General features: G+C 43.6%; 1 protein-coding gene across 1 annotated transcript in view; it reads right to left on the reverse strand.

The window, feature by feature from the left end:
• Positions 1-20,554, reverse strand: part of LOC147603841 (Cyclophilin-like peptidyl-prolyl cis-trans isomerase family protein) — a 47,094-nt gene extending 26,540 nt beyond the window's left edge. The window contains exon 1 of the mRNA XM_086795967.1: positions 20,347-20,554. Coding sequence (XP_086652093.1) covers positions 20,347-20,498 — 152 coding nt within the window. The 5' untranslated portion in view covers positions 20,499-20,554. The remainder of the gene's footprint in view (positions 1-20,346) is intronic.
• Positions 20,555-26,357: the final 5,803 nt, after the last annotated feature.

The following is a 26,357-nucleotide window of genomic DNA, read 5'->3' on the forward strand; positions in this document are numbered from 1 at the left end:
ATTAAACCTCAAGAAGGTCAAGGAATGACACATGATACTAGACAACATTGTGGATAAGGATGAACTTGATGGCCATGGAAAACAACATATCACAAGTAGAAGTGAAGCATCATGCAACTGCCGGTATGATCGTGTAATAGGCAGCTCACACATACCAACACCTAAGACTTCAAATGTGACCAACGTAGCTCGTAATGACATGTCCTTGGACTAGGGCTCACAATGGGGTCACGACGTATGACAAATTAAGCCCTAAAAAGGTTCTAGGGATATACAAATGTAGCACTGATGATGAGCCAGTGTGACACATAGCACCTCAATGCATGGGTGCATGTGGCATTCCCTATTGCTTAGCTTGGCGGCAGTTCGTAGGGCTTCCAAGTAGTTTGCCAAAATCTGGGGGTACTCCTGGAAAAACTCCTCACTGAGTCAAACGACTTTGTGAGTGCCTCTATCCTTGCACTTGGTGTAGAAGAACTATTCAAGACTTCAACTTCCCCCTATGGAGGGGAATCTGCACGGGCTCGATCACTCGACCACTTCACACTGTTGCTCACCGGGAACCTCTTGCAAAGATGGTCCAACAAAAGGCTTCAACCATGAGACATGGAAGACATCATGCATAGTCCAACTATCTGCTGGTAACTTCAACTTCATGGAGACATCATTGATCTTCTTCACAATGGAAAATGGACCAAAGCTTTAGAAAGAGAGTTTGGGACAAAACTTGTCCACTTGCTTCAACTGTTGCTTCATGCTTCAGAGAAACACCCGATCTCCCTCCTTGTAGTTCCTGACAACAAGGTGTCAGTCCACATGACCCTTAGACATAAGCCCCCTGACAACAAGGCATCAGTCCACATGACGCTTGGCGTAGACGTAAGTCTCCTACCAAATAGGCGTTAGCCCACATGACCAATGGCATAGACGTAAGTCCCCTGCCAAACAGGTGTCACTCCACATGACCCTTGATCTCCCTTGGCGTAGAAGTAAGTCCCCTGTCAAGGCATCAGTCCACACGACCCTAGGTGTAGCCGTAAGTCTCCTACCAAATAGGCGTCAGCCCACATGACCCTTGGCATAGACGTAAGTCCCCTGCCAAACAGGTGTCACTCCACAAGTCCCCTGCCAGCTAGGCGTCACGTCCACTCGACCCTTGGCGTACTTCTTTCAGCCCCAAGCATTACATAGGAACACTTGATGCAAGAACAATCAACATAGACAGAGAATAGAGAGAGAGAGAGAGAGAGAGAGAGAGAGAGAGACGGCTGTATATTCAGTATATTCATAGAGTATAAAAAGATACAAGTTGTTGGCTACCTTCAGCAATCCCAAAATCCTAATCTAGACCTCCAGCATCCCTATCTGGAGTGGCCCCAAGTGGGAGTGAGGTGACTAAAATGATTACTTGGCTTAGTCTTTTATAGGTCCTATGAATCCCCATGACCTTGCCGATCAACTGTCCGCCGGAAGAGAACAAGGCATAAATGCAATAAATTATGTCAACTTCATCTATGCACTCCTGTAAAGTTGGCCAATTGGATCTTTGCCCACTTGGATGCCTTCTATGCTTATCTGGCCTTGACATGAGCCGATAAATTATTTGTTTATTTTCTGCTATATCAGGGATTAGTCTTGGATATGAGCCATGTCCATGTGTGCACATGGCATCTCTCCTACTAAACTTGATGACGGAATTCCAACCTTTTGGAGCTACATATGCTGGCCGACTGGGAAAAAACCATAGAGGCTGGGAAAAATCCCAAAAAAATATGTAAAATAGGGGTGGCCAGCCCACAATCAAGGGCCATGCAAAAGGGACCAAAAGAACACCAAAAATGGGCAGAAACTAGGGATGAATGTGCTAACACCCCTCTCAGCACCAGATGCTGAACAAACTCCAAGAAGCCGAAGATGAGGAGCCAAGGAAGCTTGAGAAACCGGCTTGGTGAACAAATCTGCAGCATTCTCCGCTTAAGGACAATACTCCAAACGCAAATCTCCAGCAAGAACCCGTTCACGAACATAGTGATACTGTATCTCAATGTGTTTCATACGAGCATGAAACACAGGGTTCTTGGCATTGGCGATGCAACTTTGATTGTCACACCAAAGAAGCGTACATCCGGTAGGAGGACAGCCAAGCTCCACCAATAATCTCCGCAACCAAATCGCCTCACATGCAGCATAACAAACCGCACGGTACTCCGCCTCTCTAGAGGAAAGCCCACAATAGGCTGCTTTTTACTACTCCATGAAATGGCTCCAGACCCGAGTGTAAAAACACAACCAGTGGTCGAACACCGAGTATCTGGATCTCCAATCCAATCTGAATCAGACCATCCAGCAAGAGTGCATCCTTGGCCATAGAAGATGCCAAAGTCCAGAGTGCCACGTAAGTGCCGAAGAACTCTAAGAGCACACCGCCAATGTTGCTGACGGGGTTTGGATGAGAAAGAACTCAATAAACTCACTGCGAAACATATGTCTAATCGGGAGTAGGTCAACCAAACCAAACAACCAACGAGAACCCGATACTGTCCTTGATCAGTCCCTGGAGAAGCATCAAGTAGAGAGAGCTTCTCACTAGTATCCATAGGAGAAGATATTGGTCTGCATCCAGTCATCTGAAATCTATCAAGAATCTCCCATGTGTATTTCTATTGAGAGAAGAAAATGCCCTTCGAGGTCTTCCAAATCTCAAAGCCAAGAAAATAATGCAAAAGGCCAAGATCGGTCATCTCAAACTCTGTCTCCAAAGCATCCGTGACTGAACAGATCCTCACAGAATAAGAACCTGTACAGATGCGGTCATCAACATAGACCACAATGATAACAATCAACCCCCTCTCAAGGAGGATATAAAGGTTCGAATCTGCATGAGAATGACGGAGGTCGAGCTTCTGAAAGAACTCATCAATCCGCTGGTACCAAGCCCGCAAAGCCTGCTTCAAACCATAAAAACCCTTTTTCAACCGGTAGACCTGATCTTGTTTGCCTGGAACAACAAATCCCGGCGGTTGATCAACATAAACCTCCTGTGTAAGCTCTCCATTCAGGAAAGCCGACTTGACGTCCATCTGGAAAACGAGACATCTACGATGACCTGCAAGAGCAAGAACAGTGCGAATGGTAGTCATCCGGGCCGTTGGAGCGAAGGTCTCATCGAAGTTGACTCCAGGGCGCTGAGCATAACCCTTGGCAACCAACCTCGCCTTGTGCTTGTCCAAGCTGCCATCAGCTTGGAACTTCGATTTGAAGATCCAGCGCACATCAATCACCTTACGTTGCAATGGCCTAGGCACCAAAATCCAAGTGCCATTCCGTTCAATAGCATCCAGCTCTGCCTGCATAGCAGGACGCCAAGGCTCATGTGAAAGAGCCTCGTCCACAGAAGTGGGATCAAAAGGACCATGAATGATAGAGAACATAAGAGCATAGTTAACAAACATGTTGCCCTCATGAATTTATTTCCCTGTAACTCTGGAAGATCGCCGGAGAGAACCAGGCGGAGAAGCAAAAGGAAGCTCACGTAACCCAGAATAACGAACTGTCTGACAGTACCATCCAAGCACAAATATGCTCGAACTCGCTGGAGGAGGAGCAGAGTCATCCGGGCCGTTGGAGCAAAGGTCTCATCGAAGTTGACTCCAGGGCCCTGAGCATAACCCTTGGCAACCAACCTCGCCTTGTGCTTGTCCAAGCTGCCATCAGCTTGGAACTTCGATTTGAAGATCCAGCGCACACCAATCACCTTACGTTGCAGTGGCCTAGGCACCAAAATCCAAGTGCCATTCCGTTCAATAGCATCCAGCTCTGCCTGCATAGCAGGACGCCAAGGCTCATGTGAAAGAGCCTCGTCCACAGAAGTGGGATCAGAAGGACCATGAATGATAGAGAACATAAGAGCATAGTTAACAAACATGTTGCCCTCATGAATTTGTTTCCCTGTAACTCTAGAAGATCACGGGAGAGAACCAGGCGGAGAAGCAAAAGGAAGCTCACGTAACCCAGAATAACGAACTGTCTGATAGTACCATCCAAGCACAGATCTGCTCGAACTCGCTGGAGAAGGAGCAGAGTCATCATCATCTGACTGAGAATCCACAGCTGGAGGTGTAACAGAAGCAGAGGGAGGAAGAGGAGTAATAAAAGTATCTTTCCAAAGCTTGAGTTGTAGTCAGTATGCTTCTTTGCCCTATGTAAGGTGAAGCATGGCTTTTCTTTGTTCACTTTGGGCCTCAAATCCTTTGTTTCACATAAACGGGTTTGCATCATAAGAAAACCCTTCTTGATGACATAAGAAGTAACCAAATCTCTATTCTGCAATCTGTTCCAACACATGTTTGAAATCCTGTTTGGTAGCATAAAGATCCTTCAACATAGTGAAATCCATATGGTAATCCATAGAAACCGCATGGCTCAAGGATCTTCGAGATAATGCATTTGCTTAAAGACTGACTTACGTAGCTCGTGTCTGACTGTCCATGGACTGAGGGCTCACAATGGGGTCACGGCATACGATAAATATTCCTAAAAAAGGTGCTTCTTCTGAACAAATGCTACACTGATGATCATGCCAGTGTGTCACTGTGTACCCCAGTGCAAGGTGCATGGGACACCACGCTAGTACCAGATCCAATATCCAAATCCAAATCCAAATCAAAGTCCAAGTCCAAGTTACATCAACCTTCTTTCCATGATAGATCTCTCCGAATTAGCCTATATGTTTCAAAAGCAACTTAGGACCACAAAAGCAGTCCTACTTTTTGCGATAGAACTCTCTGAAACAGCTTGAATGGTTGAAAAGCAACCTTGAGCAATAAAAGCATTCTGCTTTTCGCGATAGAGCTCTCCGAAGTAACATGTGGATATGGAAAACACCCTTGGTCCACAAAAGCAACCTGCTTTCCACGTCCAAACTGTCCAAAACATCTCTGAATCCACTTGTCCAATAGCGGGCAACCCCTATATAAGTTCTGGGATGGAAAGCACCATAAAAGCACATGATAAACCTCGTTGCTTTTCTTATATACCTGCTGTCCAGCCCTGTATTCCCTGTTTTCAGCACCTGGGCAGCCCATAGAATCAACAATGATGTCTGAAACTTGTACAAACATGCCACCAACCTATGTAGGCGTGCACGTTGCCATAGGTGGCTGTTTACAGCTCTGTCCAGCCCTGTGGGTCAGTGCTTCAGTCAAAAACTGCATGTAAGAAGGATGCTTTTCAGCCCGCGAGCCTCAGATATCAATGATCAGCACATGTGTGCTTTCCTTGCAAGCGATCAGCCTTGAAAACCCGCTAGGAGAAGGCGAAGGTTTTGGTGGAGGGAAGCACGACGCACAGGTGCAGGCTGCACAAAAAGAGGGCGCTTTTCAAAAGCTTGATGATGGTGATGATAACGATGAAGATGGTCTTCACACACTCCACGATCTCCTTCATGATGCTACAAGAGAGGTTCAAGCCTTTTTATATTTGAAGAGGGCTCTGCTTTTTGCCAAAAGCTTAATCAAGCTTTTGCTTTTGCCTATTTCCCTTTGCTTTCCACTTGTCAAAGTTCTTTCTTCAGGGCCTTGCTTTTTGACCATGGAGCTGCTTTTTGGAAAAGTAACTTTTAGCTTTTTAATCTGGCTTAGTCTCCTCTTTCCAATGGTCCCTTGGCTCACGGTCAACTTAGTTTGACTTTTTGCTTTTTCCTGCTTTTTGTCCAAAACTTGTTCCCATTCTTTCATCAACTTGTCCATGTGTCCCGACATGTGTTCCATGTGAAAAGAGCTAGAAGGGCCAAATAGTTACACTTGGGGTAACAGAGCCATGTCAAGAGAAGAGGGAAACCAAGGGCCTAATGAAGGGAACAACTATCAGGCCGATCCAGGACTTCAAGTGGGAAACAGGGTCGTTGATCCATTACTCATGAGACCGCGACCATGTCATGATAAGAGTATTATTACTTTTAGCAGTTCATGAGATTTCTCAGAGATGAAGAATTCCTTGCATGGAAAACAAAGAGGGAATACGACCAAAGAAGGGCTCAAATGTTTGAAGAAATTCATTAGGGAAAGAGCCACTAAGCCTAAGGAGTTGAAGCTGTCAAAGCCTATCTTCGTGCCAAAAGGGTCACCATTTCGGAAGGATTATCAGATTGACATCATGCTAGGAATATCGTCAAGAGGTCTGCAATGGATGCTAGACCAATGCAAGTTTTAACAAAGAAAGCCGTGGGAACTTTTTGGACCAAAGGTTGAAACAGGATCTTAAAGCATTGAACCTTTATGCTAGCAAAGGATTGGTGTTGGTTATTCTAGACTTTTTTTTGGTTGAACATGATGAGATTGCATTGAAGCAATTTTGAACCAAGGCGGCCATGCTATGGCCTATGAACGTCAAAGACAACAAGGTAGCCTTAGAGGTCAAGCAGTCCTCTTAACCCACTTGGAGCGTCCATCATATAGGAGCATATAGACATCTGCCATAGCCTTAGATGCATGTGTAGGCATGTTTAGGTTCATTGCACATAGAAGGGGATCCAAGCCCTTGCCAAGCAGTCGGTAGCCCTTTGGTGGGCTTGGGACCAGTCAGCCAGACCAGCCCTACATGCAGCTGACTGGGCAATATGCCAGTCGTGGGCTTTGACAACAGTCGACAGGGTGTTTAAAGCAGCCGACAGGGCATTAAATGTAGCCAACTGGGCATCATGGAGTCATGGGAGATTTTCTGCAGGCCGACAGCCCTCTAAGGCAACCGACTGCTACAGCCAAGAGGCGATATAAAAGCACGGCCTCAGTCCCACACCATTCATTCAAGTAATTCAGCAAAGTGCAGAAAGCTTACAGCATCCAATCGACTCCAGTCTATTCAAGGAAGCTCCTCTTCACATTCAGCCAGTGTATGTGCAGTCCTACAGCTAGCAGGACCTGCATCAGTGGCTTGAAGAGTCTTCAGCACAGCCTCGGACAAGGTGGATACTCAGCCGACATACGGTCTTCCTCGTCCCTATGTTGGGCATTCACATCACTCGTTTCTCAAGCATTGTACAGCATTCTCCAAAGAATAATATAAGCAAATACTGGGGGGGGGGGGGGGGGGGGGGCGCCTTTGTCAAAATACGCAGCGGAGATGATGACAAAATCTGGAAACACAAGAGCAGGTGCAAAAAAAGACAGCAATGGAGAGAGAGGCGTGTAACTCTACTATATATACACAAGAAGAATCCCGAATACAAGAGGAATGTGACAAGGGACGAGGGAGGCCATTTTATATGGCCCCCATAGTGCAGTCGGCCTGTTCCAGAGGCAGCCGACAGCAGGCACTATACCTCCACGACCAGCCAAAAAACCAGTCGGCCAGCTGCAGGGATGTTGGCCAGCACATGTGGGAGGTCGTGGACCGGAAGCAAAACAATCAGCCAGCACCAGCATGAACAAATGCAGTCGGCCAGCATCAGAGGTCCTCCTGCCACCACAGGGCTGTCACCCAAGCCACAGAAAAATAGGGAAAAATGGGGGAAAAATACGGGGAGTGAGGAAAAATGAGAAAACACCTACAAAGGACGGGCACACCCACAACAGAGGCCCTGGTGTCTGGTAAAGACAGGAGATGACTTCTAACACCCCCTCTCAACTCCTAGCTATGAAACCAACCACAGGGAGCTGGGGTGCCACCTGAGTAAAGCCTGAGATAGCGACTTCATGAAGAGGTCCACCATACTGTCCTCCGTCGAACAGAACTCTAGCAAGATGTCATCAGCAACCATCTATTCACGAACAAAGTGCCTCTGGATGACCGTGGGTTCCTCCAGTGGAAGCCCAATCCTGCCATGCAACCTCTACAACCTCACCACCTCACAAGCAGCACCACAAGCAACCCGGTACTCTGCCTCTGTCGACGACAAGGCAAAAGATGATTGCCTCTTACTGCTTCATAAAACTGCTCCTAGGCTTGAAGTAGATCTCCTCGTGTCTGGATCTCCTCCCCAATCTGAGTCACTCCAACCGTGGAGTTGGACTCCATCCATCAATCCCCCTCCTGTGTAAAAGAGTCCATGATCCTTCGCACGCTGCAGAAACCACAAGATACGAAATCCTGCCTCCCAAAGAGTCATCTGAACCATGAGCTCAACTGCCTCATCAGGAAGCTCCCATCCAATCTGGTATCCATCAACCAAATCAATGAACCATTCTGCTTCCGAGTCAAAGAGGCATCAACACCTGTTACGATGGAAAGCCAAGTCCTAGAAACCTGCTGAAGACCACGCAAGGCCTTCTAAAACCTATCAACCACCCTCTCAGAATCCGGAACCACAAAGCCTGGAGAATGAGCAACAACCACCTCCTTCTGCAAGTAATCAACTGCCACCTACCTCGCTTTCCAAGAGGTCCCCATGGAAAGAACATCCTCATCTATAGGAGTTTCTTTGTCCCGGATGCTACGAGACATCAGAGCATAGGTCACCTGTAAAGTTTCCTCTGACTGACGAACACAAGAACCACCACACCAACATCAGTACTGGAAAGTTCCTGCCAATTGCTGCCATCAACTCGCAAGCTATCCACCATCTGGTTCGGGAAAGCTTGCACCTGCAGCATATCCACACTTAAGTGGCCACTACCAGGCTGCCACTCATCACAAAACTGAGGACCTGGGAGAGAGAGTGCTGAAAGCTTGTAAACTCCATTCTCCACTCCGCCTTCCCAAACCACCAGGCCTGTTGCCTTGTCTTGGAAAGCAACAAAATGCTCATCAAACTCCACCCATACGCCAGTCTTGCAAACCTGATGCACTGACAACAGATGAAAACCAAGTGACGGAACATAAAACACCTGGGAGGAATGCTTCCCCCCTCTGCCATCGGGAACTATCTCCAACCTGCCCTCACTGTGAACTGGGATAGTGGATGTATCCCAAGTAAGAATGTGACCAGACACCTGCAGAGATCCTGTAAATCTAAACGAGGAGTCATGTGCCTGGAAGCACCACTGTCTAGAATCCACTCCCGAGTATCTGCAGCGGCGAGTCCTCCAACGTCCTCTCTGCTTAAAGAAAATGAAACATCGGTGTCCATCACCTCCAAGTGCACAAAAGCCGGAGTCTTCATGATTGAAGCTGAGGAATCTTCACCCTTCTCGGTCTTCCGCTTGGGACACTGCCTCCAATAGTGGCCTTTCTCGCCACAATCATTATAGGTCCTCTCTGCCTTTAGTTTCTCACGGTCAGCGTCGAACTTCTTCTTAGAAGACTTCTCTGATGAAGACTTCCCTTTGCCCGTTTTACGGCCTTTCGACCGTTGGCCAATTAAGGCCTCCGAACCTCCACCCTGAGGAGGGTTTGTGAATCGTTCCTCCTGGTCCAAGACCATGGGCACAAGCTCCTCCCACGTGATGGTGCTGAGCCTGCCCACTGGTAATCAAAGACGAGTAAAATGCTAAGTACTGAGAGGGCAAATGCGATAGCAACGTTATGGCCATGCCCTCCGACGATATCTCCTTCCTAGCCTAGAGAACTTCCTGCTGCTGATGAAGAGCCTGCAGCTTGTTAATATGCTCCCGCATCGTCGATGACTTTGCAGGGCTCATAACCCGCATCTGTACTTCCAAGGAAATCCTCTTCATGGGTGATACCCTGTTGTAAAGAGAAGCCAAATGCTGCCATATACCTCTGGCCAGCGTCATATGCTTTACATGATTGATTACCTGCGGTGTTCAGTTGAGGAAAATAAATGAATGGACCCTAGCGTTGACACGATCCCACAACTGTGCCTGTGCGTCCCGGTCCTTACAAATCCATGGTAACTCCCCTTCCTCTACTTCCGGCTGTGGAACCCCAACAACGATGAAATCAACAAGGTCGTAAGACTCCAGAACAAATTCCATCATAACCTTCCATATGCCGTAGTTGTTCCCGTCCAACTGACGGTCCACCGGGAACGTGGGGAGTGCAGGGATCTTCACATGCCTCTCAGCCATCTCTAACAAATCTGCCATTGGGGGGATGTAATCTGAAAAAGGGTGGGTGGGTGGGAACAAAGAAGAACTTACACCTGCAAGTGGCTGTCCAGCAAATCAGCCTGCCGTCCTCTTGCTTCTCCTCTTCCCGAACAGTCCCGAACAGTCCACCAATCAGCAACGCAACAGACCCCCTCTTGTTCACACAACTCCCAAGATCTATCAAGAGCCTAGGGCTCTGATACCATGTCAGAATACGCAACAGAGATGATCACAAAATCTGGAAACACAAGAGCAAGTGCAGAAAAAGACAACAATGGAGAGAGAGGCGTGTAACACTACTATATATACACAAGAAGAATCCCGAATACAAGATGAATGTGACAAGGGACGGGCGGGGCATTTTATATGGTCCCCGTAGTGCAGTCGGCATGTTCCAGAGGCAGCCGACAGGCACTATACCTCCACGACGGTTATGTGCACAGTGTGTATCTACCGTGTGCTACACGCACACAAGACTAGCTTCGAGGTTTGGGGAAGCTTGGAGCTAGGCAGGCTGATTGGCGAGCTGACTTAGGGATAGACTAACGGGCACGCACCCAAGTATGGACGGGCAGGCGTCCAAGTGTGGACGCCCGATGACCGGCCAAGAGCCTATAAAAGGGTGGCCAAGGTTAGTCATTAGTCATATAGAGTCTTGCATGATTTGTGAGAGCTCTATGGTCTAGGGCCTGGATCCTGCTTCATGCAGCCAAGGCCGGCAGCGATCTCGAGGCCCGCAAGGGTAGCTTCGTGGCGGTATGGGACGTCACGAGGTAGAGATTGGTCGGTACGTCCATCTAGTTAGCTCAGCTCGTGGCTCGCTGGGGACAGCTAAGTCTGTGGGCTTGCCACGGCTGTCGTGGTTGGGAGGTGAGTCAGGCCCGTAGTCCCTTCTTGTTTGTTTGTTTGTTTGCAGGTTTCGAGTCTCGTACCAGGAACGTTCCACGAGGAGATCCTATGGGGATTTGACAGTGGTATCAGAGCGTGCCTCGTGAACGAGCAAGTCGGTAGGTAGAGAAGACGAGGTCGAAGAAAGGTATGTGTTCAAGAAGCTTGCTGTTTTGTTTATGCATACTTCTGTTTTTCAGATTAGTATGTTGCTTTTTCATCAAAGAAACCCGTGATGAGGGAGTAGGTGGTTTAGCAGGGTTGTTTTGCTTTGCAAGAAGAAGGCTGGATGTGTTTGTGCAGTCGCATGAACAGTTGTGTGAGAGAAAAAAAAGCACGTTGGCTTTTGTTCAAAAGAGAAAGAGAGAGCGAGCGAGATAAGCAATCGCTGGCTATGAATCGTCGGGTGCTGGCCGGGTACTGCTAGTCGTGTACTGCTGACCGGGTACAATTGTACTACCGGCTATTGTAGGCGCAAGCGAATTTACGGCCCGGCTATGCAGGCGACTAGGCCTACGTAGGCTGCCATGTTGGCAGGCGCCCAAGCCTACGCTAGCATGTGGCCAGGCCTACGCAGGCAGCCGTGCGCAGGCGGCCAAGCCTAGGCGCAGGCTGGTGCAGACAGCCATGTACACCCGGGCAAAGGCGGCGCCGGCAACAGGGCAGGCGATGGCAGCAAGGCAGGCCGGCGGCGCTAAATCCAGGAGGGGAGAAAAAAAAAACAGTAAAAGCATTGAAACGTCGAATTCAACTTGCTTTAGTTTTTTTTAGATTTAACTTTTTTTTTTTAAGAGTTTAAAGGTTCCCTTAAGGTTTAAAGGTGTTTTTTTAAAGAAAACAGAATATATATATATATATCCATATATGTATATATGTATATATATATATATGTATATATATATATATATATATAAAAACACAAAAACAAAAGCTCAAGTTGCTTTTGGGGAAGATTATATAAACCCCTTAAGTGAGCTTTTGGGGAGATTATATAAACCCCTTAAGTGCGCTTCTTGCCACACATCTCTCAAGTTTTCAAGCTCTCAAGCTCTCAAGTTCTCTAGCACTTTCTTGTGCAAGATCGAATTTTCTCTCCACTTGCCCTCTTCAAGATGTCGACCCAAGAATCCGAGTTGGAGCCCCTTATCAAACGAGAAAGCTTGCCAGCTATGGAAGATACCGATGCCGATCTTTTTGACGATTATGTGTCAAAATCAGATTTCCAAGAGTTCAAAGTTGCTCTCGAAGCTTCTTCTTCGGAACGTCATGCACAAATCGCCGCGCAGATGCAAGCTTTGCAGAACTCCATCTCTCTTTTGACCACTCCCCTATCTACTCTTTCGGGTATGGATACCTTGGCCTCTGCTTTAGGCCCCAACATTACTCCGGAACAGTTCGGGGGCGAGCAAAAGCAGCGTACCAAGGAGATCGTGGACACTTGGCTACATAAGTGGCAAGTCCATTTTCAGTTTCATCCATATGATGATGGAAAAAAGATCCAGTTAGCAGCAGGTTTCCTCTCAGGCAAAGCTTTGCTTTGGTGGAAGGAACTCAACCCTAAGCCAACAACTTGGGTACAATTCGAAGACGTCTTCAAGAAGGAATTCCTCAAGAAAGAAGATGATTATGATGTTGCCCGGTTCACAGCTTTGACCAAGACCTCACAGCACCTCACTTATGAGGTCTACCTCCAGAAGTTTAGGGACTTGCAGATGAAAGCTACAAAGATGGATCCCACAACTCTTTTGGGGTTCTTCGTAGCCGGTTTACTAGACTCATACCATTTAAAAATAACAAATGCAAAACTTTGGACGAGGCCATTCATTCAGCTTGTATCTATGATGATACAATGGTCTCTTCCAAGTCTAAACCCGTTAACCGAGCAGGGGAACAAGCACAAAAGAAAGTTCTCCGCAACAATGGCTAACACGATTGAAGGAAAGTCTTCGGACCAACCTTCGAAGAATTCAACTTCGACACCAGCGAAGAAGAAACGACTCCTTAAGGCTTTGAAGCTCAAGAAGGAGGGATGTTGTTGCGAAGAAAAAGGACACATGCGTAACGAGTGCTCGAAGCAAAAGGGTGCAAAGACCAACGCAGGACCCAAGCCAAAGGCAGCTACCCAGTTGTCTTTGACAGGTACGTCAGTTACTGTACTTTCTCGCCCTAGTACATGTTCTGATTGTTTGTTCAACTCTAAAGTTTTTGGCTTGCATGATCTTCTCCGAGTTTATGGAGAAATGAATGGCCATAGAATCCACATTCTTCTAGACCCTGGCAGCTCACACAACTTTGTTAACTACAAACTTGTGCAGAAATTAAGTCTTGATACGACACCCAGCGATCATACCTATGAGGTACGCCTACCTGCGGATCGGCAAGTATGGGAACGAAAGGTGGAGATGCTACGAATCCGGATTCAGGACTACAAAGATACTCTGGAATGCTATATTATGCACCTAGAACATGTAGACTTGTTATTAGGGATTGAGTGGTTTAAGACTCTTCAAGTCCAGATAGATTGGTCTAGTCATATTTTTTCTTTTCAACATAAGAACACCCAGTATAGTATTTTAGGTGATTGTGTACATCCCTCTCAAGGACCTCTTGTAAATACAGTTGATTTTGGAAATATAATGGATTCTTCTTTGTATACTGCTTTCCATTGTGTATTGATTCCACTTTCTTCATTTCTCATACCTTCTATGGATGTCAATGAATGAAGTGTATTTGAAAGCAAAGAATTACAGAAGATACTTGATTCGTTTCAAGATGTATTTCCTAAGGAACTGCCATCAAGTTTACCTCTTGAAAGGACAGTAGATCATCGTATTGACCTGATCCCTGGTGCTCATCCTGTTAGTATTCCACCTTACAGGATGAGCCAAGCTGAGGAAGATGAGTTGGCTAAACAACTCGAAGATTATTTGAGGATGGACCACATCCGTCCAAGTAAATCACCTTGGAGTGCACCTGTGTTGCTTAGGAGAAAGCAGGACAACACCTAGAGAATGTGTATAGATTACAAGAGATTGAACAAACTGAAAATTAAGAACCGTTATCCTCTCCCTAGATCAGATGACCTGATTGACCGGTCGTGGACGTAAGTCAAATCAGTCTAACACTTGGAATAATGATTTGGATATGGCCTTCAGACTTTTGAAAGATAAAGTCAAAGAAGCACCTATCTTAGCATTACCCGATCCTAGTCGGCCTTATGTTCTTGAAACTGATGCCAGTGACTATGCCATCGGGGCTGCTCTATTTCAAGATGGTAGACCTGTTGCTTTTGAAAGTAAAAAGCTAGACGACACTAAACAGATTTTGGAGGATATGCTTCAAGCATATTTATCCAAAAGACAGAGTTCATGGGAGGATTATCTTCCTATGTTAGAATTTGCATATAACAGTACTAAGCATACGAGTACAGGTTTTAGTCCTTTCATGCTTATGTCTGGTTTTCAACCTAGATCACCTGTTACAGTGGGATTCTCAGGACTTCAGCATGATGCAGCACGTAATTTTTTGCAAGATATGCAAGATATGCAAGAAGTTGCGAAGGAATCTATTAGAAGTGCTCAAGATCGAGATAGATTTTATTCTAATAGACATCGTTCACCCAGAGAGTTCTCTGAAGGAACGATGGTGTATTTGCGAGTTCCGAAAAATTCCGAGACTTTACGGACAGGTCGATCTCCGACATTATCCCCTAGATACTGTGGACCATTTCGTATTACACGACAGATTGGTTTAGTTGCATATGAACTGGATTTGCCTTCTCATGTGAAAGTTCATCCTGTATTTCATGTCAGTAGACTTAAGGAAGTACTCGGTGGAACAGACCAGTTAGTTACTCCTCAAGAAATCATAGATGTCGAGAACATGACATTTGTTCCACATGAACCTGAAAAGATTCTTGGATTTCGTGAAAGAAGATTGCGTAATACGCTTATCATGGAATACAAGATCAAGTGGAAGGATCGTGTTGAGGAGGACGCTACATGGGAGACATTGACTACTCTTCAGAGAGATTACCTTGGCTTTTTAGTGAGCTCGGGAGTGAGCTCTTAGAGGAAGGGGAGTATGTCATGTGCACAGTGTGTATCTACCGTGTGCTACACGCACACAAGACTAGCTTCGAGGTTTAGGGAAGCTTGGAGCTAGGCAGGCTGATTGGCGAGCTGAGTTAGGGATAGACTAACGGGTGGGCACCCAAGTATGGACGGGCGGGCGCCCAAGTGTGGACGCCCGATGACCGACAGGATAGTCATTAGTCATATAGAGTCTCGCATGATTTGTGAGAGCTCTATGGTCTGGAGCCTGGATCTAGTGCAAACGTGCACCTGCTTCAGCAGTCTCGAGGCCCGTGAGGGTAGCTTCGTGGCGGTATGGGACATCACAAGGTAGAGATTGGTCGGTAGTCCATCTAGTTAGCTTAGCTCGTGGCTCGGTGGGAACAGCCAAGTCTGTGGACTTGCCCACGGCTGTCGTGGTTGGGAGGTGAGTCAGGCCTGCACCCCCTTCTTGTTTGTTTGTTTGTTTGCAGGTTTCGAGTCTCGTACCAGGAACGTTCCACGAGGAGATCCTATGGGGATTTGACAACGACCAGCCAAAAAACCAGTCGGCCAGCTGCAGGGGTGTCAGCCAGCACATGTGGGAGGTCGTGGACCTAAAGCAAAACAATCAACCAACACCAGCATGAACAAATGCAGTCGGCCATCATCAGAGGTCCTCCTGCCACCACATGGCTGCCACCCAAGCCACAGAAAAATAGGAAAAAATGGGGAAAAAATATGGGGAGTGAGGAAAAATGAGAAAACATCTACAAAGGGCGAGCACACCCACAACAGAGGCCCTGGTGTCTGGTAAAGACAGGAGATGACTTCTAACAGCCTTCAGTGGGTATTTGGGACCCAATACTGTGTGGTCTTCTACATTCTCATTCTCTTCTCTCTCTCTCTATTCTCTAAATTTGATGCTAAACATTCTCACCACATAAAGGTATAAAGAAGCCCCTATCGTGCGTTATCTTCAGTGCATGTAACATTGGTATCATAGCAACAAGTTGGTAACCCAACTCAGCTACCTAAACAAGTGAGAGCATCACGTGGATGGTTAAACTGCAGTCCGGATAAAACACCCAGGCCTCCACCATCTCGAGAGAGACATCACATCAAGAAGAAAGCCAACAAGAAGAGATGGAGACACAAAGCTTCCAAACAAAAGAAACGCTTCCGCCAAGCACAAAAGAGATTCTGAGAATAATGATGGAGCAAATAAATTCTTTGAAGATGCAGCTTGCCGCCGAAAAAGATAAGCCTAAAGAAAGCGTCTCAGATCTAGCACACGTCCTCCATATGGAGGAACAAAGAAGAAAAGACGAAGATCGACATGAAGAACAAAGAAGAAAAGATGAAGAAGCAAAAAGAAAAGCAGAAGAAGAGAAAGAACTGAGACGTGCGGAGAAACAAAGGGATAAGGAAGCCACACGCAAATATGAGGAAGACTAACGCCGCAGAGAGAGAGCTGATCGAGAGTTCCAACGCAAAGACTCAACTAGGAGGCTGTGCAAATCCAGCATCAGTAAACAATGGCACTGATTCTAACGGCTTCCCTCAGCAAGCTCCGAATTCCTCGTCCTCCACCGCCCCTACTACCACCATCATACGAACCTCTCCGGCCCTCTTCCTGCCTCAGCTGGATCTAGAAACACACAGTGTATGACAATTGTTGACAGATTCAGTAAGTTTTGCATGCCCATTCCATGCAAGCAGACAGCCCCAGCCGAGGACATAGCTCACTTGTTCATTCGGTTTTGGTACCCCATTAGTGATTTGCCACAAACTATCACATCCGATAGAGATCCAAAGTTTACGTCCCAACTTTGGAGAGCATTGTTTGACAATTTTGAGACTAAGTTGCAGTTGTCCAGCACATTCCATCCTCAAATAGATGGGAGGGGAAGAGAGAGAAGGGATTAGGGAACTTTGCACAGTACACCACACTCAGCAGGGAACAGGCCCTGCTCCCTTGCAAGAATTTACTCAGAAACAATCCATGGGCACACAGGCCAGGATCAATACAACAACGAATAAACAAATATGTCGATGTAGAAATCCAAGAAGTCAATGTCGAGACACGAGATCTCTGATGCCGAGCACCCACCACGGGGATGCCCCACAAGAATCTCTCACCGGGCTAGTACCAGATCCAATATCGAAATCCGAATCCGAGTCCAAGTTCGAGTCCGAATCCGAGTCCAAGTTCAAATCAAAGTCCGAGTCCGAGTCCGAGTCCGAGTCCGAGTCTGAGTTACATCAACGTTGGACTTCGACTTTGATTTGGACTTGGACTTGGCTGAAAAGCCCTGGAGCTGCTTTTTGAAAAAGAGGCTTTTAGCTTTTTGGTCCGGCTGAGTCTCCTTTTGCCAATGATATTCCAAGCTCGCGGTCAACTCAATTTGACTTTTTGCTTTTTCCTGCTTTTTGACCAAGATTGGTGCTTTTTCTTGAGCAAACCTTATGGTCCCCCATGCCTTCTTCCACCTGTCTAGTGTCCGGGCAAGGGTTCTCTCATGTGAAATAGAGCTAGGAGGGCCAAATAGTTACAACCGGTTTGCCGAGTTCTTCCTCCATGCCCTTGTGAGGAACGAGCTCAATTAATGAAGCTTATGAAGATTCCCAAGTTCAACGGGAAGATGGACAAAGAAGTTGTTACCAATTGGATCAACGCGATATTTTTTAGCTCCATTTGGTGCGTACAGCTTTGATGTGTGCTGCTCTTTTGTCATGGGAAGACCACCTCGCACTACCCCATGACTTGCGGGGATGACTACCGCAAGGCGGTCCTAAAACAATTTATTATTGTAGATTACGAGTGTGAATTTATGAAACAGTGGAAGCATTTTATGCAAAAACATGGCAAATCGATAACCGACTATCTCGCTCGTTTCTCGAAGCTTTTGCTAATGTTCGCAAGGGCCGTCTAATGGTCGGAGCAGGTTGAGCGATTTGTGGATGGTTTGAAACCGTCTTTGCACATAGACATTCGTGCACACCGGCCCCATGATCTTTCAGATGCACTTCGTCTTGGTGGAGAACAAGCCTTATCCAAGTAGCAAATGATAAGTGTGTGTGTGAACAGCCTCTAAAAAGGCTTCATATGTATGTGTGAACAAATGATAAGTGTGTGTGAACAACCTCTAAAAATACTTCATATGTATGTGTGTGTGTGAACCCAGTCTTAGAGGGGTGGATCTAAACATCCAGATATTATACTATCCTGACCTAAGCAGTGATATTATGCAAGAGAGGCTCTAAGACTATAAAAGCATTGTACTTGAGTGGGACTTGAGTGAAAAAACAACCCAGAGTCATGCAAATCTCTCTTTATTTGTGCATTCTCTCTCTCTCTCTCTCTCTCTCTCTCTCTCTCTCTCTTTGCTCCAATGCTGCAGCCATGTTTCAGTACAGTGTGCAGGCAGCTAACCCTAGGACCAATTTCTAACAGTTGGTATCAAAGCCACCTTTGCTGCACTAGTCGCGGACCACCGCCCATCACCCATTGTCCGTCCATCTCACAACCAACAGTTCTATGCGCAACTCTCTATAGCAGTTCATTGTCCCGACCATCCATGTGTGGCTGCCTCCCATAAGCTCACAGCCATCTCCACTCTGCTAAGCTTCACCACCATCAGCAAAAACGTCATATTCAGCACACTCACCCAAGAAGAGCAACTAATTTGATGAAGGGGGGATTCTCCATTGCCTACAGCAAAGCTCAAAATCAACAAATCACAGAGCTTCAAGAAAGTAAAATCAATTTGGAATCCTACTTAATCAGAGCAATTAATCCTAAATACTCCATCATTTTCAAAATTGAGAGTACAAATCATGCATTAAAGTGTTGCTATAGCTTGCTACAGCATCATTTTCTCATGTTAATCCAAATTAAATTCAACAGGCTCAAGCTCACCGCTTCACTGTAGATCCAATACATCGGATCACCCATGAGCATAGGGATCAAGGCTCCTATCCATGCAAACCATACCAATCAGCCCTAGTGTCCCATACTACCAAGGCATACCTTAAGGGACCATCAGCAAACCATCTGCATCACTATATGGACTGGCCGGAGTGGGCTATAGCACTCATGACCCAGATACTAACCATCGTACAACAAAGCTACAACAATAAAATAGCCCACTCATCACATAACCCTCACTTATATAGCTTTTGCCAACTAAAGCTATATTTATGGGATTATTAACTTATAAGCCTTGACTCTTATAATTAGCCTGTTTCCTAATCCCTAGGTCCCTAGCCCCCAAATTAGGTCAACTAAAGGCTACAACAATACAATAATCGACTTCACTCATAACCCTCACTTATATAGCTTTTTCAAATAAAAACTATACTTATGGGATTATTCACTTATAACTCATTGAGTTATTATAAGCCTTGACCTTATAATCAGCCTACTTTCCTAATCCCCAGGGCCCCTAGCCCCCATATTATAACCCTATGGTTAGCCTCACGTACATAGTATGTGTCGTAAGCCATAAGACAGGGGGAAGTCAACAGCAGTAAATGATGTTTGTACAGGTCCTCCGCTGGCCGACAGTTGTGAAGAGGCAATCTAAGAGCCTCTAAATATAAAGGCTTACGTTAGTCTTAAGTCATCTGATCCCCAGATGGGGGCAAGTCAATAATCAGTCCATTAAGTCAGAAATCAGAAGGCCATAGGCCACAAAAGTTATACAGTCAAAGACATCTTTTTGTATCATATCAATAAACTGAAAACAGAATTCATTTCCCTCTTCTCTCTCTATATAATCATTGCTTTTGCATAAGTTTTCCTAATCAATAGGCTTAGGGCTTGATCAAGTAAGTCAAGGCTTCCACATGTCATATCGGTATAAGAGCCTCAGGCTCAGCCAAGCTAAGCACAAGAAGTCCCAGGAAGGTGCACAGAATCCATAGTAAGAAACGCAGCCAAGATAGCAGTCATGGAGCTGGTTGGCAGTAGGCAAAACGACACAAAAGCAGGAGCGAGTAATAACTGCCATAACGGCTTCAAATCTGGCTTGTAGGTGTTCGATTGATAAGTTCTCTAAATTTGTCACTTGAGTCAACTACACATAAATGTCAAACCAGAAAATTCATAGGCATAAGGCACCAGTGCATAGCTCATAAAGTCAAGATCAGACACATTTCTCCTGGCCCTTAGGCATAATCACCCACCCATCCATACTTCTTAAGGGCCCAGCACGACAGGCAAAGTATCAGGCTTTGGACACTGACTAAACATCAATAAGCTCTTCCAAGCTATATGTAGCAAAGGAAAGCATGATTATTATCTGTAATTATTTTGAACATTTTTCTTTTTAAAAAACAGAAAAGACCCAAGAATCAACGAAGCCCAAAATTAAAAAACACCAACCTTTTTTAAGAAAAGAGATCAATCATCTGACCTTTTAGCTCTGTGTCTGTGGACGATAACACCGGACAGTATGAGCAGGGCGATGACACAGTTACAGGCGACGATGGTGGGAATGGCAATCCGAGTTGGCCCTTTCTTCTTCTTGCTTTGCAAAAGTAAGGCCTGCGGCTTGATCCGCGCCATCTAAACGCGCAAATTCCGATCCGGCCTGGGATACACAAATACATGTCAAGGAAAGCTCGTCAATGCTATGCTATTATATATAATTCGCTTAAAGTTGTATTTTGTGTATATTAATTAAATCGGGAACACGAATTTAAATAGGTACCATAAAATCTTTGTGACCTTAGTCATTTGCCACGTGGCCCTTGCACTCCTCCCCTTACTACCTTAGTCAACAAAATCTAAGTCATCAAGGGAAGAGCGAAACCTAGTCAAATTCAAATAAAGGTGAGTGCTTGGCTATTGAAGAACAAGAATAAGGAACATCAAATTCACACTTCTTTGGCTGTTGTATATGGTGGCGAGAGCCTACTGCCACTTCCCTTGGAGGTGTGCAAATGCACCTAAGACAAGAGAGTGGTGCCTCTCAATCTACCTACTTCCTCCTGCTTAGCTTCCATGAACCTTTCAATGCATTGAAGATGAGAAGCCACTAGCAATACGCAAAAGTCCTCGTCATGCAAAGTCATCTCTACTCCAAGACTACTCACAACGACCTCTTCCTTTTCCACCTTAAGTCTGCCTTATGCAACAATCAACAGTACATTATGGGGAGAGAGAGAGAGAGAGAGAGAGAGAGAGAGAGAGAGTTATGTAGTGGAGCTGAAGGAAACTCTTTGCCTGGAGAGAGAGAGAGAGAGAGAGAGAGAGAGAGAGAGAGAGAGAGAGAGAGAGAGAGAGGAGAGAAATAGTTCTATGGTGGAGCAGAAGGAAACTCTCTGCATGGAGTACCCCCCCCCCCCCACCTGGGGCCAAAAAAAAAAAAAGCAACACCATTCAACAATGTGCAAACCTCAAAAAAGAAAAGGAATTAACATCTAGTAACACTTGAGTTAAGGGGGGGAGAGCATGCAAACTAACAAGTGGACTGGAATGCAGAAGGATATATAGACTTGCAATTCTTAAAACATTCAAATAGCACAATACTAGCGTGAGAAAACCTTCGCAAATGATAATGTCTTGAATGTATTAAGTGGAGACATTAATTAAATAAAACCAAAAAATCATTACAATGCCATATTAGGCCTAGAATAAAGTCCATGTTTTATTTGTTTTCAAGGTATACTTATAATTACTTAATTTATAGTTAAGTACTTAGCATATTAAAATCAATAGAAAAGTATATAACTCTATATATATACAAAACTAATAGAAAATTGTATAACTCTCTCTCTCTCTCTCTCTCTCTCTCTCTCTCTCTCTCTCTCTCTCTCTATATATATATATATATATATATATAAGTGAAGATGATGAAATATCATAAATATTATTAATTAGGAAATTCAAGCTATATAAATATATAACCTCTACCAACATATATATTATACTATGATAAACATTGCATAATTCTAAGTTCAAAACATAAATTGCACAATTTTATATTATTATATGGTGGTGTATGTCAAAGTGCACTTGAGCTTTAAATTTCCTTTTATAAAAAGATAAAACATAAATTTATAATTGATAAAACTAATCAATGATTTTTTTAAAATTAATATGTTAAACTTATAATCATAAGCATAAAAGTGTTATTTCCATTGAATTTAATTTCTATGCATAGAAAGATGCATAATGGAAAATGTTTTTATTATAAAAGTGTTATTTTCATTAAATTTAATTTCTATGCATGGAAAGATGCATAATGAAAATTTTTCATTTTAAAAGTGTTATTTTCATTCAATTTAATTTCTATGCATGGAAAGATGCATAATGGAAATTTTTTTATTATAAAAGTGTTATTTTCATTAAATTTAATTTCTATGCATGAAAAGATGCATAATCGAAATTTTTTATTATAAAAGTGTGATATTCATTGAATTTAATTTCTATGCATGAAAAGATGCATAAAGAAATTATTTTTGTTTTAAAAGTGTTATTCCTATTAAATTTATTTTATGCATAAATAGATGCATAAAAGGATTTTCTTTTATATAAAAGTGTCATTTCCATTGAAGTTATAAACTCAATGAATAAAAATTGTCAAAGCTAGAATAATAATAAAATCTACATTAAATTAATCTTTTTTCTAAGTACCTTAAAATCACAAATAAGAAAAAATATAAACTATAAAATGAAATAAACTTTGATAATAAAAAATTGACTGTTAATATATATGAGTTTAAACCACATTAGTATTAATGCCATACGACAGTGCAAATCAATTACATGTAGCTTGTAAATCAATTGTATCTAGCCCCTACCATTCCTCTATGCCTTAATGTTGACATGCTAATATAAATGAACTAAGATTAAGTGGGTTTTAAATAGAGCATATTATACCTTAATGTTGACATGCTAGGTGGTGGCATTATTATACCTATATCAATGAACTAAGATTAAGTGGGTTTTAAATAGAGCATATTATCCAAAATAGAACTAATAAAATAACTTTAACATACCTTAAATTTGGGAAAGAAAATATAAGCCTAACTACTCAAAAACCCCTAGCTACAAACTTGTAAAGAGCTATGGTTACACTTAGGTGAAATTAGAAAAAACAATAAAACCTAGCTTTGAGGGTGAAGAGAGCTAAATCTAAACTGGGTGAAATGATTTGTGTAAGGGTACATAAATTAAATTATTAAAAATAAATTAGAGCATTGTCTAGCCTAGCAAAATTGTTAGCAAGTAAATTGATAAATTCTTAACTTTGAGGCTAACGAGAGCTATGATTAAGGGTTGAGTGAAACAAGAAATGTAAACTATCCATGAAATATAATAATATATTTGATAGTAATAATAAAAACTAAATAGTTTAAAAAATAACTAGAATTGGACCCTAGCTTCAATAATTGTACAGTCAGTACTATCATTGCAGCCTTCATCAACTAACAACAACAAATAGACCAAAAGAATAGAAAGCATCGTCTTGAACATTTGTTAGCAAGATTGATTACTCCACATCTTTACTTTTCCTAATAATCTAAGCCATAATTATGACAAATTATGCATAAAATCTTGATGCTTCTAAATATATGGCATGAGGGAGACACAATTGGTTTAACGCATAAAGTTTTCCAAATAGTATGGAGGTTGCTGTGTAGAGCCCAAGGTCATGCAAAAACACAACAAATAAGTTAGGTGTCATCCAATGCATTCAATTAAGCTGAAGGTCATGCAGATACACATATGGCATAATTATGACAAATTATGCATAAAATCTTGATGCTTCTAAATATATGGCATGAGGGAGACACAATTGGTTTAACGCGTAAAGTTTTCCAAATAGTATGGAGGTTGCTGTGTAGAGCCCAAGGTCATGCAAAAACACAACAAATAAGTTAGGTGTCATCCAATGCATTCAATTAAGCTGAAGGTCATGCAGATACACAACAAATAAGGTAGGTGCTATTGAAATATACAAGTGAATAGGGTGTGTGCGGGAACAAGCCCTTGGCTAGAGGCTGTAAAAGAGAATCTGTAAATGTGAGAGAACCTGTGAAAAGGTGAGAAGAATCTACTGGGAGAGAATAAAGGGTAGCATGAGAAGATTTAGGAAGTGTGGAGATATTCTGGGAGAGATGGAGAGAATTAAGCAAAAGAGGTGGAGTGAATCAAGGAGAAATCAGTGGGATTAGATGCTTGGATGTAAACTCTATAAATTGAGGCATTGGCCTAATGAGAATTTGCTGGTTTTTTATTATCCAAACCTACATTAAGCTATTAGTTAATTACTCACTAATCACATCTTAATTATCATCTAATCACTTTATTAATGATGTTGATTCTAACATTTGATCCACTATAGCTCATCACATTGCTGTAATTTTAACATGGTAAAGAGCCTAGCCTAGAATCCATCAAGTTTATGAGCCCATTATCTAGTTAATTAGGATTAGTAGATAATTAGAAAATAATCAAATTTTTAGTTATTTTCAAGAAGCCTTCCGTACCCCCATCCAGTGGAGGGGCTTGATCTCCCTCCAGGAGCCACATTAGCTCAAGCCTCTCTAGCCATACATAGCCACTTCAGTGGTTCTCCAGCCAAGCTAATCAGAAGCGCAAACCACCAAGAAACGCAGTCGATTTTTGCTGATTAGTGGGCGCCATTTTTTTGGAGGCAAATCAAAGATTTCTACTTCATCCAATGCAATGGGTCTAATTCCTCTTAGCCCCAGGGGTTTTCAAGCATGCTCTACAAGCTGGTGAAGTCAAAATTTGATTTGATCAAGTCTACAGTGAGATCCAAGCTCTTCATCAAATCTGCAAGTGACTTTGGTAAAACAGAGATTAAGCATTCAATGTTTGGTCAAATCTTGTGTTTCTTGGCTTAATCCTCTACTAGACTAATTGCTATTAATGGCCTTGAAAGGATTTGAGCTCATTTGAACTCTAAGGCCTCAGATCTGGGCTCCCCGCATACTCTGTTTTTTGCACACAAAACAGAGGATTAATTAGCTAATCAATGATTAATCAGTGCTAATTAATGATTAATCAGTACTAATCACTGTATTTTTGTGTAATTGAGGGTTCAAATTAACCATTAGGTATCTGATACAGATCCCTATAACTTTAGATTGCAATTCGAAGATGGTTTGATACTCCAACCATTCCGTACAAATTGGTTACCCTTGATTTAATGTAATTTTTGGTGATTTTATGCTGATAAATCTATTGTAATCATCTCCTAAACACCAGATTGAGTTGTAAAAGAGTAGACACTGCCCTTGAATCTTGAAATTGGATCAAGAGGTAAGACCCCTTTCACATTATCATGAGTACAGTACAAGAAATAGCCAAATTTAATGGGGAGCAGTTTTACACATGGCAGACAAAAACCATGTATCTGCTCATGAGGAAAAATCTGTGGGGGGGCTAGTTGAGGGAAGAGATGAATGCCCAGAGGTGAGAGAGAAAAATGAGTGGAAGAGCAGGAATGAAAAAGCATTGGGACTTATTGCACTCAGTTTAAATGATGAAATCATTCATCACATCACAGGGATACAATGGGCAAAAGATGCATGGGATGAACTCAATAAATTATTTGGCACACAAGCTAAAAATTCAAAGATAAATCTGTTAATGCAATTCTACAAATTGGATATGAAGGAAAGTGAACCTTTAATCACACACTTGAACAGATATAAAATCATTAAGCAACAACTGGCAGCTATTGGCAAAAAGGTAGAAGATGATGAGGCACTAGCAGTGCTTCTGAAGAGTGTGGACAAAGGTGAATATGAAAATATTGTAGAAACACTAAAGAATGTACCTGAATTGAAGCTACATGAGATAGAAGGAGCTCTACTAGAGCAAGAGAGCAGAGGCAAAGAGAAGAAATGGCTCGACTCAACAGCAGGAGGAGAAGAAAAAGCATTCTTCACCCGAGGAGGATTCTCTCGAGGACGAGGACGAGGAAGAGGCAGAGTAGGAGGAAGGACCTTCACTTGCCACAACTATGGAAAACCAGGACACATGGCAAGAGACTGCTACAGCAAACCCAGTGAAGAAGGAACGACATCGGCAAACTTCATGGAGGCTCCTAAGGAAGAGGAGTCGGATCATCTTTTCTGAGAGAGAGAGAGAGAGAGAGACTCCACAACCCAATGTAACCTGCCCCAACAGAGTAAAACCACCTCTGAGCCACCGATGATGTAGGCCACGTGGTAGATGTATGTGTGCTCGCACTTTAGTCAAGGTCACGGGCACTTATAGTAGCCTTGGACACATAGAGAGAGAGAGTGTCAAGGACTATGAGTTTAGGGACTTGAGGCACTGGTCGCGGACTATCAAGTAAGAGAGAAACTTGGTATAGGGTCCAGGTGTGCTAGGAGTATTCACTTAAGGGGAGATGTTGAAATATACAAGTGTATAGGGTGT

Source organism: Cibotium barometz, chromosome 63 (assembly GCF_041138505.1).
Source record: "Cibotium barometz isolate CiBa-2024 chromosome 63, ASM4113850v1, whole genome shotgun sequence".
NCBI classification, from domain to species: domain Eukaryota; kingdom Viridiplantae; phylum Streptophyta; class Polypodiopsida; order Cyatheales; family Cibotiaceae; genus Cibotium; species Cibotium barometz.